This window comes from Quercus suber, unplaced genomic scaffold (assembly GCF_002906115.3).
Source record: "Quercus suber isolate HL8 unplaced genomic scaffold, Cork oak 2.0 scaffold_10, whole genome shotgun sequence".
Taxonomy (NCBI): Eukaryota; Viridiplantae; Streptophyta; class Magnoliopsida; order Fagales; family Fagaceae; genus Quercus; species Quercus suber.
This window is the reverse complement of record NW_027069476.1, coordinates 2,022,664-2,037,352: the sequence shown is the minus strand read 5'-3', so window position 1 is coordinate 2,037,352 and position 14,689 is coordinate 2,022,664. Positions and strand designations below refer to the sequence as shown.

The 14,689-nt window shown below is 35.4% G+C and overlaps 2 protein-coding genes across 2 annotated transcripts; both read right to left on the bottom strand.

The window, feature by feature from the left end:
- Window positions 1-4,235: 4,235 nt before the first annotated feature.
- Window positions 4,236-7,446, bottom strand: LOC112006704 (ribosome production factor 2 homolog). Its single transcript, XM_024039007.2, has 5 exons — window positions 7,110-7,446; window positions 5,609-5,854; window positions 5,280-5,522; window positions 5,124-5,189; window positions 4,236-4,757 (listed from the first exon to the last, which is right to left on the bottom strand). The coding sequence occupies exons 1-5, from the start codon at window positions 7,380-7,382 to the stop codon at window positions 4,638-4,640; spliced, it is 948 nt and encodes a 315-aa protein (XP_023894775.1). The 5' UTR covers window positions 7,383-7,446; the 3' UTR covers window positions 4,236-4,637.
- Window positions 7,447-8,884: 1,438 nt separating this feature from the next.
- Window positions 8,885-12,095, bottom strand: LOC136069379 (ribosome production factor 2 homolog). The gene is made up of 5 exons (XM_065777833.1): window positions 11,759-12,095; window positions 10,258-10,503; window positions 9,929-10,171; window positions 9,773-9,838; window positions 8,885-9,406 (listed from the first exon to the last, which is right to left on the bottom strand). The coding sequence occupies exons 1-5, from the start codon at window positions 12,029-12,031 to the stop codon at window positions 9,287-9,289; spliced, it is 948 nt and encodes a 315-aa protein (XP_065633905.1). The 5' UTR covers window positions 12,032-12,095; the 3' UTR covers window positions 8,885-9,286.
- Between the last annotated feature and the right edge of the window lie 2,594 nt (window positions 12,096-14,689).

The following is a 14,689-nucleotide window of genomic DNA, read 5'->3' as shown; positions in this document are numbered from 1 at the left end:
AATAGTTTGAATACGATTGAGTTCCCCATCCACCTACTCAGAAAAGGGGAAAAAAAAGGAAAAGATATTCCATCCGCACAAAATTGTAAATATCAAATTTCCATTGTTTTTTTTTACAATTTTTTTTATTATTATTACTAGTTGTAGGCTCATATGATGCGTGAAAATAAATAATTATTTTGTAATTGTAATATAATGTATAATTTTTTTTTCTAAAATTTATTGAAGATAATTTTTTCTCCCTAAAAATTAAACAATTTCTATTCGGTCCAATTAGGTCTACTTCAGTCCCATTCGATCTAATTTGGTCCATTCGTTCAATTTCGGTCCTCTTTGGTCCATTTTGGACTAATTGGGTCTTAATTGATTCTTTATATAGGTTGCCTCTTTAAGTTTAGCTCAACAATTCAATTTTTTTATATTAATTTTTGGGTAGAAAAGTATGAAATTTATTATTTTTAGGCTAAACTTTTTTTAATTTTGAGTAAAATAATACAAATAAAAAAGAGATCAGAAATTAGAAATATGAGCCCTAAAAATGCAAAAAAATAAATAAATATTGTGTAAAGTTCTATTCAGTTTATTTTGTCCTTTTCCGTCTACTTTGGTTCTATTTGGTCCTATCGGTCTATTCTGTCCACTCCGGTCCTATTCAGTTGATATTGGTCCTATTTAGTCCACTTCGGTCCTATTTGTTCCTATTCGGTCCAATATGTCCACTTTGGTCCTAATCTATCTGCTCGTTTTTATTCGGTCCCTTTAAATCCTTTTCGGTCCTATTCGTTCTACTTTGGTCCTATTCGGTCCATTTCAGTCCACCTTGTTTCCCATTTGATCTTATTTTGTCAATTTGATCCATTTGTATCCACTTCAATCCATGATCCATTTGTATCCACTTCAGTCCATTTAATCCATTTGATTCATTTATTATATATATATATATATATAAATTAAAATAGAAATTAAAGTGGAGTGCATGATCAAACAAAATTCTATCAAAGTAGAGTATCAAGAGTCTTGTAGATTAATGCTATTGTAAAATGCCAAGAGTCTTCTAAATCCATAGCGCTGTCCAAATCTACTAATGAGAAAAAAAACTGAGTTCAATTCTCTTCCTCATTGGGGGAAAAAGGAAAAAGAAAAAACCAACTAAACACTAACATGGCTTGAGTCAGTTTACAATTTCATGTCCTATATTGACAGATAAAACATGCAAATCTCCATCCTTTCAACATGGTTTATTAGCCCAAACATTTAGCATAACATTCTTTGGACTTAAAGTCACTCATAGCTTAACATGGGTAATATACATGCACCTTCCACATTAATATACAAAATGAGGAGTCTTTTGGCTGAATATTGCAAAAAATCAAGTTTATTTGTGATATAGGTACTGTGGGGCCAGCTATACAAGGTGGTATTGGTAGATTTGTAGTGATTGGGCCTGCGGCCTAGTGGCCTAGTTCGAGGATAGCAATCTGTCCGAGGATGATTTAATAAGGGCATGATACGAATAATATAAGAAGAAGAGCTGAGGATTGCAAATGAAAATCCAAAATGTGTCTAAGGAGAAGATTCACCTCAGAACGATGGTCCAAGGTGGATGCAACTATTTGATTACCCTGGATAGACCATAAGGTTGTATTGTAATTGAGAAGCGGATATGGGATAGTGGAGGCAACAAATATCTTCTGACACTGCTACCTCCACATTAAATGCTTCCCAGCTAACTCGCTGGCCGCATTAATGTGGAGGTGATGCCTAAACAGTGATCAAGCAGCCTTATGATTGCTGGTTGGAGATTCTAAAGAGCGGGAGATGGGACAAAAAGGAGTTCATAGAATAGAACCTACACGTGTACGGCGAGAGCAAGGGGAGGAATGTAGTATATAACATGAAATGGGATGACATTATGGAGGGGGTCTGGATATACAAAAAACGAAGAAGCTTTTCCTATCAAATAGAGCTAGTTCTTTCACCCACTCTCTAAAAATTTATTGTTTGGGCTTGTTGGACCGTTTTTCCCTCTCATTTCTGGAGGCTTTTCCAAATTGAGTCCCTACAGTTACTGTTTAAAGTTATTTGGCAAAATGAGGAGAGAATCAAATTTCGGTAATGGTATTGCCAAAATTCTAAGAAAAAGCATGAGAGAGGAGAGAGAAATGATGTGATGGAGGGAGAGAGAGAAAATTGAATTTCGGTAACTACATCACTGAAATTTCTACCCAAAATCCAAAGCTGCCTAGATGATTAGAGGAGTGCCCGAAGGAGGAGTGGCTGAGAGGGAAAAAGCAATTGTGGCAACCAAGTTACCGATATTGTAGGGGAGGAGAGAGAAAAAATTTAATGGGAATTGTGGTAGCCAAGTTGCCGAAATTGGAGTAGAGAAAAAAAAAAAAAAAGAATTGTGGCAATGGAGTTGCCAAAATTGGAGAAAAGAAGAGAGAAAAAAAATTGATTTGTGGCAATGAAGTTGCCGAAAATTAGAGGAGAAAAAAAAAAGAATTATGGCAATGGAGTTGCGAAAAATTGGAGGAGAGAAAAAAAGAATTGTGGAGTTGTTGAAATTGTAGGGGAAAAGAAGAGCAAAAAAAATTAGTAGGAATTGTTGTGGCAGTCGCCGAAAATTGAAGGAGAAGAAAAAAAAAAGAATTGTGGCAATGGAGTTGCCAAAATTGAAGGAAAGAGGAAAGAGGATAGAGCAAAAATTGATTTGTGGCAACAAAGTTGCCGAAATTGGAGGAAAGGACAATTAGTCAATCAGGTTTGAACAACTTTTACTAGAGATCTATGTAATAAAAATTATTCTTATTCTTTGCCATATAAAGATTCTTATTCTGTGTTAATATGTGAATATGTTACAGAACCTATTCATGCATGCCGCAGAGAGAAAATTATGGAAGAGAAAGATGACTGATGTGCTTATACACTATAAAAAATAAAAATAAAATAATAATAATCATTATTATAGTCATACAAACAATATTAACTCTAATATAACAATACATAATATTTACAATGTATTAGCTTCTAATATTTACAAAGCATATATTTATACAATAATAACAAATCTGTTAGTTTCTGGTGTTGTAAATTAATAAAGCAAAGCAAAAAACTCACATTAATCCAAAACTTACAATCCTAAGTTGTCCACAATAAAGCAAAGCAAAAGAGTGATAAAACAATGAACAATCAAAAGTAAGTGAAATAATACGTAAAATGTGAACACTTTTTGCGAGGAGATGCAAAAATTGATGCTGCCTTATATAACGGTGAGGAGAAATAAAAAGACAGAAAAAGACCATAAAAGTAACAATGCACAACTAGGACATATAATTATTACTTTTACCGGATGAAATGAAGTTGAAATGAAATTACATGATATACACATCTGGCACAAATTTTGTTCAGAAGCACCAAACTGTTTCGGTCAAAAAAAACCACTGGCACCTATCTATGTGGTGTGATATCTATGCTATGCACAGTAGGTTTTATACGGAAGGAATAAAAATCTACGTATTTCTTTTTGTTTTTTAGAATAAGAATCTATGTAACTGTTTTGCATAGATTTTGGTAAAATATATTTTTTACATTGCAGAAACCTGATGGCATGTCTCTCTCTTCTCCAATTTTCAGCAGCTTCATTGTCACATTTTTTTTTCTCCTCTAATTTTTAGTAATTTCATTGTCACAAATTATTTTTTTCTCTCATCTTTTCTCCAATTTCAACAACTCAATTGTCACAATTTTTTTTTCTCTACTCCAATTCGGACAACTTGACTGCCACAATTTCCATTAAATTTTCTCCCTCTTCCCCAACCATTTTGGCAACTTAGTTGCCACAATTACTTTTTTCCTCTCGGCCACTCCTTCAAGCACTCCTCTAATGGTTTGGGCAACTATGGATTTTGGACAAAAATTTCGGTGATATAATTACTGAAATTCATTTTTCTCTCTCTCCCTCCATCTCATCATTTCTCTCTCCTCTCTCGTACTTTTTCTTAGAATTTCGGTAAAATCATTACCGAAATTTGCTTATATACTATCTTGCCAAACTTTGAATAATACCCATATCACAAATAAACTTTTTTTTTCCAATATTCAGCAAGAGACTCCAAAACGAGGGCATTAAATTTTGACCACAGCTAAATAAGGATGAATACAGTACAAAAGATTGGGTGTGTCGGGCTTTTTAAGAAGGAAAATTATAAGGCATCAACATTATGAGAAACAAATTAAAACACAAGTCCTATCAAAAAGATAAAACAAAATAAAACACAAAGTTATGAACTCCACTTGTGAAGCCACATTTAGCAGCTAAGACATGCTTGGCATCAAAGCTTATCCGGCACCTGGACCAATTAAAATACAAAATTGTAATTATGCCATCTAGGCCACCGTTACCTATTTTTCCGTTTCATTGCTTATAATATAATTTAGATTTGGTAGGGAAAAAAAATACAAATAAGCGGTATAGAGCATCCTAGAATAAATACCAAAATAGACAACAAAAGAAAATAACCTAAGAAACAATGGAAGGAGAGATATCTCATGCCCCTTATATCTGTTTCACCCTTGGACACCCTCTCAATCAAAAATAACATTGGCTAAAAAGCAAAGCTACAGCTGCAGTAGCTCTATGTTGAATCTTCTTTCTGCTTTTTTGACACATGCCCGTGATCACCTTTTTTCAACTTGGCTTCACGGCGCTCTCTCTTCACACCTTTGGATTTGTCAATGACAGCCATTTCACCAACCTAAATGGCAAAAGGGGGAAAAATTATATGAACAGGACAACAAACAATTACCAAATTGTAGTAATACATATGAGAATCTTAATTTAAGTAATCTAGTGCAGAATTTATACATAATGGGGTATGTACTTTAGAAAATAAAAGGTTTGCTAATGTAGCCAAGTGTGGAAAGAAGCTGTCTCTCCCACAAATTACCCAAATCTTTCCAAATGAGAAGAGACTCGAGAGGAGAACAAGACATGGCTATCAAGTGCTGCTAACTTCTCTAAACTACACAATCTCTGACAGTCTCACATTTCACTTCTGAACTAGTTGAATATCTGATAGTTGATGCAATAACACTGCTAAATGAATAAATTTTCCACTTACCTTCTGATCTGGAATGTATATCTTTCCAATCTTTCCCTCTACTGCATCATCACCAACATTTTTCACCTGCCAAAAAGGGACCACAATACAAACATGTTACTTTTTTCATCTTAGAAAATGAAATAAGAAAAGGTTTATGGGAGTAGTTTAGTCAACCTTCTTCTTAGGCTGGTCCCTGGCTGTTTTCATGGCTGCTTTCTTAAGGCTGTCATTAGGAAGACGATGTCGACGAACTACCAGATCCATGGAGGGGCCAACCTCTACCAATTCCATCCTCGGTACTTTTGTGCCAGACTTTTTTAGCCGCAGTCCACAGTGAGAAAGAAACACCCTATTTGAAGATATAGCTGTACAGACATACACACGGTCTAACCCAACAAGATTTAAATTCTCCACAACCTGCATGTATCAAACCCATGCTTTTATTAATATGCTTAGTTCATAAATTATAGATGTGCAAGCTACAAGGGCAGCAGAAAATGCACCTCTCCCCGCAACAGATCAAGCAAAACTTCTTTAAAATGTTTGAGCTCTTCTACATTCTCAAATCCCTCTCCAACAAAAGCAATCATAGGTTTTGATCCAATCAGTGGAGCTAATTTCTTATCGTATTTGAATGACTCCATTGGTTTGAAATTTTCAACCCCAACCTCCACGAGATCATAGATGTGGTGGTCATAAGTTCTACCTATAACAAGATTATCGGGCCGCTTCTTTGAGTGAGAACCATACTGCAAGTCACCAGAGATTAGATACATCAAAAAAAATGCTGCAGTAACAATACAAGAAATTGATCAACAGAAGCAAAAATATCCATTATAACATTTCAACATTGGACTTCTTATTTTGATAGGCGCAATGGGCAGCTTTTAAAGAGCAAGAGAGTGAAATTCCATATGATTTCATTCTGAATTACTAAGGATCAATAGAGGGAAAATAAAAGGTTCTACAAGAAAAAAGCACATAGATACTTCAATATCTCCATTTAACAAACACAGGAGCTTCACACTGTCATCAAAAACAGAGGTGAATCACACAGGTCAAAATTGCCAATGTAAACACATCACTTTAAATGCAAGGCTGTTAATGGGGTACGATAAACAAATTCAATCGATGACAGAAAAGGACACACTTGACTCCACCAGTTTTAGCTCTCCATGTTAAACAACACACCAGCAATTTCAACATAGAAATACTCTCTCTTACAGCACAATATCCCACTCCAAACTAAACTATAGAAAAACAGTCATTTTCTGTACATACATTTGCTGATCACATTTAAAATAAAGCAAAAGACAATGTTAACCCCTTTTCACTACATCCACCATCTTGAGGTATGCATTTAAGCACATTACAACTCGGGTTACAGAGTTTTTCATGCGAATCACGTGATTAGTATATGTGCATTAAAATTCAGTTTTTCACTTTTTCTATAGTCAATGAACTGATGAAGTCTAGCTCAAGGAGCACTTACTAACCACATAACAAATGAAGAGCGAAGTTGTGTACATTCAAGACTCGCAAGGTGCATGTATAAATCACCAATGATTTGTACAGTTATAAGCTTAAATCTTTCCGTAAACCGATCAAAAAATTTCAAGTAAAAATGCCTCGTAACACTATCTCAATCCTCAATGACCAACTATTCAAACCCAACCACATACTTAAAATCCCAAATTATACAAGACCAGTGACCTCCCATAGGAACAAATTCACCAACACAAACTTGCCAACAGAATCTCAAAAGTCAAAATCAAATGTTAACAAATCAAAAACAGCATAGAATGCTCCTAAAATTCTATTTTCATCACACACAAAAAATAAATAAATAAATAAAGCAATTGCTCAATACCCAGTATTAAAAAATTCCCACATAACAAATATTAAAAAACAAAGCTAGAAAGATGAAAATCTTATGCTACAATCGGTTTTGAGAGAAAATAATCAATGCCCACATAACAAATATTCAAAAAACTAAGCTCTTACCACGAAAATGCTACAATCGGTTTTCATAGAGAAGAATTCCAAAGAGGTCTCGCCACCGTTTTCAAAAGGCTTGATGTTCTCGTTCTTGCGGCTGAACTTGACGGCTTTTCCTTTCTTCAAATGGTATATTTCTTTCAAAACCTCGTTCAATACACCGCTCGTCTTTGTACCGTGAAGTATCAGCGTCTTCTTCCCATTCTCGACGAGCTTGGGAGCTCGCTTCTCGAGCTCACGCCTAACCCTATGATTTCTCGGAGTTTTTACTTTCAACATGGTGAGCAAAGCAAATCAAGAAGAGCTAGAGGTTTGGTTTGGTACCAGGTTTAAGGTAAATGAAAGCTAGGGTTTTTGGTTAGAGGATGCGTGGTATGATTGATGGGCCGGTGATTTTGATGGGCCTTTGGGCAAAGAGTGAACTGAGCCCAATTGGAAATTATGTTTATGAAAAAATAGAACAATATGACAGCAGTCAAACAAAGAGAAAATCTTGCAATATACAACACAGATTATTCAATTTTTAATCCATACATATAAGAGAAATGATATGTTTACAATATTTTTACAATAAATTTTAAGTGACAGGTTATTATTGGTTGTTATTGTTGGGGCAAAAAAATAATCTTAGTATTAGTTTCAAATTTGAACAAATAACAACTAACCACCTGTGATTTGTTGTAAAAATATTATAAAATTGTTGTAGACGTAGCATCTTTCATACATGTAAATGCCAAGACAACCAAATTAAATTTTTGAGAAATTAATTAGTTCAAAAAAAAAAAATATATATATATATATATTCTGCCTTATATAACGGTGAGGAGAAATAAAAAGACAGAAAAAGACCATAAAAGTAACAATGCACAACTAGGACATATAATTATTACTTTTACCGGATGAAATGAAGTTGAAATGAAATTACATGATATACACATCTGGCACAAATTTTGTTCAGAAGCACCAAACTGTTTCGGTCAAAAAAAACCACTGGCACCTATCTATGTGGTGTGATATCTATGCTATGCACAGTAGGTTTTATACGGAAGGAATAAAAATCTACGTATTTCTTTTTGTTTTTTAGAATAAGAATCTATGTAACTGTTTTGCATAGATTTTGGTAAAATATATTTTTTACATTGCAGAAACCTGATGGCATGTCTCTCTCTTCTCCAATTTTCAGCAGCTTCATTGTCACATTTTTTTTTCTCCTCTAATTTTTAGTAATTTCAGTGTCACAAATTATTTTTTACTCTCATCTTTTCTCCAATTTCAACAACTCAATTGTCACAATTTTTTTTTCTCTACTCCAATTCGGACAACTTGACTGCCACAATTTCCATTAAATTTTCTCCCTCTTCCCCAACCATTTTGGCAACTTAGTTGCCACAATTACTTTTTTCCTCTCGGCCACTCCTTCAAGCACTCCTCTAATGGTTTGGGCAACTATGGATTTTGGACAGAAATTTCGGTGATATAATTACTGAAATTCATTTTTCTCTCTCTCCCTCCATCTCATCATTTCTCTCTCCTTTCTCGTACTTTTTCTTAGAATTTCGGTAACATCATTACCAAAATTTGCTTATATACTATCTTGCCAAACTTTGAATAATACCCATACCACAAATAAACTTTTTTTTCCAATATTCAGCAAGAGACTCCAAAACGAGGGCATTAAATTTTGACCACAGCGAAATAAGGATGAATACAGTACAAAAGATTGGGTGTGTCGGGCTTTTTAAGAAGGAAAATTATAAGGCATCAACATTATGAGAAACAAATTAAAACACAAGTCCTATCAAAAAGATAAAACAAAAATAAAACACAAAGTTATGAACTCCACTTGTGAAGCCACATTTAGCAGCTAAGACATGCTTGGCATCAAAGCTTATCCGGCACCTGGACCAATTAAAATACAAAATTGTAATTATGCCATCTAGGCCACCGTTACCTTTTTTCCGTTTCATTGCTTATAATATAATTTAGATTTGGTAGGGAAAAAAAATACAAATAAGCGGTATAGAGCATCCTAGAATAAATACCAAAATAGACAACAAAAGAAAATAACCTAAGAAACAATGGAAGGAGAGATATCTCATGCCCCTTATATCTGTTTCACCCTTGGACACCCTCTCAATCAAAAATAACATTGGCTAAAAAGCAAAGCTACAGCTGCAGTAGCTCTATGTTGAATCTTCTTTCTGCTTTTTTGACACATGCCCGTGATCACCTTTTTTCAACTTGGCTTCACGGCGCTCTCTCTTCACACCTTTGGATTTGTCAATGACAGCCATTTCACCAACCTAAATGGCAAAAGGGGGAAAAATTATATGAACAGTACAACAAACAATTACCAAATTGTAGTAATACATATGAGAATCTTAATTTAAGTAATCTAGTGCAGAATTTATACATAATGGGGTATGTACTTTAGAAAATAAAAGGTTTGCTCATGTAGCCAAGTGTGGAAAGAAGCTGTCTCTCCCACAAATTACCCAAATCTTTCCAAATGAGAAGAGACTCGAGAGGAGAACAAGACATGGCTATCAAGTGCTGCTAACTTCTCTAAACTACACAATCTCTGACAGTCTCACATTTCACTTCTGAACTAGTTGAATATCTGATAGTTGATGCAATAACACTGCTAAATGAATAAATTTTCCACTTACCTTCTGATCTGGAATGTATATCTTTCCAATCTTTCCCTCTACTGCATCATCACCAACATTTTTCACCTGCCAAAAAGGGACCACAATACAAACATGTTACTTTTTTCATCTTAGAAAATGAAATAAGAAAAGGTTTATGGGAGTAGTTTAGTCAACCTTCTTCTTAGGCTGGTCCCTGGCTGTTTTCATGGCTGCTTTCTTAAGGCTGTCATTAGGAAGACGATGTCGACGAACTACCAGATCCATGGAGGGGCCAACCTCTACCAATTCCATCCTCGGTACTTTTGTGCCAGACTTTTTTAGCCGCAGTCCACAGTGAGAAAGAAACACCCTATTTGAAGATATAGCTGTACAGACATACACACGGTCTAACCCAACAAGATTTAAATTCTCCACAACCTGCATGTATCAAACCCATGCTTTTATTAATATGCTTAGTTCATAAATTATAGATGTGCAAGCTACAAGGGCAGCAGAAAATGCACCTCTCCCCGCAACAGATCAAGCAAAACTTCTTTAAAATGTTTGAGCTCTTCTACATTCTCAAATCCCTCTCCAACAAAAGCAATCATAGGTTTTGATCCAATCAGTGGAGCTAATTTCTTATCGTATTTGAATGACTCCATTGGTTTGAAATTTTCAACCCCAACCTCCACGAGATCATAGATGTGGTGGTCATAAGTTCTACCTATAACAAGATTATCGGGCCGCTTCTTTGAGTGAGAACCATACTGCAAGTCACCAGAGATTAGATACATCAAAAAAAATGCTGCAGTAACAATACAAGAAATTGATCAACAGAAGCAAAAATATCCATTATAACATTTCAACATTGGACTTCTTATTTTGATAGGCGCAATGGGCAGCTTTTAAAGAGCAAGAGAGTGAAATTCCATATGATTTCATTCTGAATTACTAAGGATCAATAGAGGGAAAATAAAAGGTTCTACAAGAAAAAAGCACATAGATACTTCAATATCTCCATTTAACAAACACAGGAGCTTCACACTGTCATCAAAAACAGAGGTGAATCACACAGGTCAAAATTGCCAATGTAAACACATCACTTTAAATGCAAGGCTGTTAATGGGGTACGATAAACAAATTCAATCGATGACAGAAAAGGACACACTTGACTCCACCAGTTTTAGCTCTCCATGTTAAACAACACACCAGCAATTTCAACATAGAAATACTCTCTCTTACAGCACAATATCCCACTCCAAACTAAACTATAGAAAAACAGTCATTTTCTGTACATACATTTGCTGATCACATTTAAAATAAAGCAAAAGACAATGTTAACCCCTTTTCACTACATCCACCATCTTGAGGTATGCATTTAAGCACATTACAACTCGGGTTACAGAGTTTTTCATGCGAATCACGTGATTAGTATATGTGCATTAAAATTCAGTTTTTCACTTTTTCTATAGTCAATGAACTGATGAAGTCTAGCTCAAGGAGCACTTACTAACCACATAACAAATGAAGAGCGAAGTTGTGTACATTCAAGACTCGCAAGGTGCATGTATAAATCACCAATGATTTGTACAGTTATAAGCTTAAATCTTTCCGTAAACCGATCAAAAAATTTCAAGTAAAAATGCCTCGTAACACTATCTCAATCCTCAATGACCAACTATTCAAACCCAACCACATACTTAAAATCCCAAATTATACAAGACCAGTGACCTCCCATAGGAACAAATTCACCAACACAAACTTGCCAACAGAATCTCAAAAGTCAAAATCAAATGTTAACAAATCAAAAACAGCATAGAATGCTCCTAAAATTCTATTTTCATCACACACAAAAAATAAATAAATAAATAAAGCAATTGCTCAATACCCAGTATTAAAAAATTCCCACATAACAAATATTAAAAAACAAAGCTAGAAAGATGAAAATCTTATGCTACAATCGGTTTTGAGAGAAAATAATCAATGCCCACATAACAAATATTCAAAAAACTAAGCTCTTACCACGAAAATGCTACAATCGGTTTTCATAGAGAAGAATTCCAAAGAGGTCTCGCCACCGTTTTCAAAAGGCTTGATGTTCTCGTTCTTGCGGCTGAACTTGACGGCTTTTCCTTTCTTCAAATGGTATATTTCTTTCAAAACCTCGTTCAATACACCGCTCGTCTTTGTACCGTGAAGTATCAGCGTCTTCTTCCCATTCTCGACGAGCTTGGGAGCTCGCTTCTCGAGCTCACGCCTAACCCTATGATTTCTCGGAGTTTTTACTTTCAACATGGTGAGCAAAGCAAATCAAGAAGAGCTAGAGGTTTGGTTTGGTACCAGGTTTAAGGTAAATGAAAGCTAGGGTTTTTGGTTAGAGGATGCGTGGTATGATTGATGGGCCGGTGATTTTGATGGGCCTTTGGGCAAAGAGTGAACTGAGCCCAATTGGAAATTATGTTTATGAAAAAATAGAACAATATGACAGCAGTCAAACAAAGAGAAAATCTTGCAATATACAACACAGATTATTCAATTTTTAATCCATACATATAAGAGAAATGATATGTTTACAATATTTTTACAATAAATTTTAAGTGACAGGTTATTATTGGTTGTTATTGTTGGGGCAAAAAAATAATCTTAGTATTAGTTTCAAATTTGAACAAATAACAACTAACCACCTGTGATTTGTTGTAAAAATATTATAAAATTGTTGTAGACGTAGCATCTTTCATACATGTAAATGCCAAGACAACCAAATTAAATTTTTGAGAAATTAATTAGTTCAAAAAAAAAAAAAATATATATATATATATATATAAATTAAGTCGTCAATTCTTCTTCTTCAATTAATCTTTTGGAGACTAAACAAAAAATAACTAAAATAAGAAACTCATCATGAGTAATACTAAGTGTAGGACTCAAATTGGATCGGACCCAGAATAGGGATGGGTTTCTAACCCAGCAAGCCCAAATAATAAATTTTTAGAGAGTGGATAAAAGAACTAATTCCATTCGATAGAAAAGGTCATGATCATTGTCCAGCAAAGGATGCTTCAAACTAATCAAATGATAAAAACTCTCCTAGGCTAAGTCTTAGGGGATATCTTTCTGGGTTCTATCTTTTTTTTTTTTTTCTCTTCCTCTCTAATGTCATCCATTTTCAGGTTATATATCACGTTCCTCACCTCATTCTTACCGTACATGTGTAGATTCTATTCTAGGAACTCCTTTCTGTCTCATCCAACACCTCTCGGAACCTTTACTTAGCAGCCATAAGGCTGCTTGGTTATTGTTCAGGTATCACCTCCACATTAATGTGGCCAAAGAGTTAGTTGGGAAGTATTTAATGTGGAGGTAGCAGCTTTAGAAGATATTTGTTATCTCTCCTGGTTCCTTCTTTGTTCTATATTCACTTTCCAGTTCTAATACAACTTTGCGGAGTACTCTGAATAGTGAGATAGTTACATCCACCTCGGACTATGGTATCCGAGGTGGATCTTATCCTCAGACGCGTTTTAGGCTGCTATATATGACTTCCATCCCTTTTTCTTATACTATTCCCACAATATCTTTCTTTAACCATCCTCGGCCAAGCGAATGTCCTCGGACTGGGCCGTTGGGCCACAAGCCCATTTTCTACAATTTCCACATCATCTTTTTGGATAACCGGCCCACAATAGCTCCTAAAAATCTCGCTTTTTGTCACCTCGGAAAAAGGGAGATTTTGATATCTTGCCCTCACTCCTTTCGTGGACTCTCCCAATCTTTAGAATACCTTTCTACCTGCCCAATGATGACGGCTTCTTTGTCCTCCACATTCAACAGCAAGATATAAATCTAACGGTAGAGGATCTTCAGTATTTATGAGCGGGACTTTTCCACTTACAATTTATGCGCCACTATAAAGAGCTTTTCAAACCAACTCTCTTTTCAGTTACAAAAATCACACTAGCATGTATTCACTGAACCTGTCTCTCTTTCTCACTTCTCCACGCTCTCATAAATACTGAGTCTGTCCGAGGACCTCCTTTTCTAAACCTGTAAGTTTCCTAAACCCTTCTTAGCCTTCAATCCTTTTTACTAATTTTTCTTCACGACTTTTAGAAAATGGGTAGGTTCAAGAGTTTGGTTGAGTTCGAAGAGGATATAGAGTTATTTAGAGCTAAATATAGGATTCCCCCAACAGTGGGCATGAGATATGTTTCCCTAGAAATGTGGGTAAACGATAGGAAAACGGGAGAAGTGGTCATCCCTATGATCGCCTTTATAGAGGGAGGGATGACTATTCCTATGGGTAATCTCACTAAAAGTTATCTTAGATTCTTTAGGTTATCTCCCACACAATATGCCCCAAATATGTTCAGGGTGCTAGGCAGTATAGAAGTCCTAAATGAGAGGATGAACTTAGGTCTGACCCATCACGATGTGAATTGGATGTACAATCTTAACTATCTGAAGAGTCAGGGTTACTATCTTAAGTCTAGGCATCCTGAAGTAAGGTTAATCCAATGCCTCCCTACATCGAATAAGGATTAAAAGATGACTTTTTTAATCTTTCTAGGGAGTGGCATAATGGTTTACCCTGTCCGACTAGAGAGGGAAAACCAGGTGGGGTTTCTGGCTATAAGCCTATATAGTTTGGATTGTATTCTCTAATTCATGTTATCTCTATTTCTGACAAAATTCTCCTACTGTTTTAATGATTTTGCAGACAAGCACGCTACCAGACCTCAGTTCAGTCTAGTTAACAGGGAGAGTTTAGACAGAATCTTGCGATCCGAGGTGTATGTGAACCCATTTGATGGCCAACTGAGGGCAGCACACATAATCCTTAGGTATAAACCTATTTCCAAAGAATTTCAAGCTCCTAAGTGCATGATAAAGGCCAAAGATCCTCGGTTTCACCGCATCAGTGTAGCTTTGGAAGGATATATTGTTCCCGAGGGC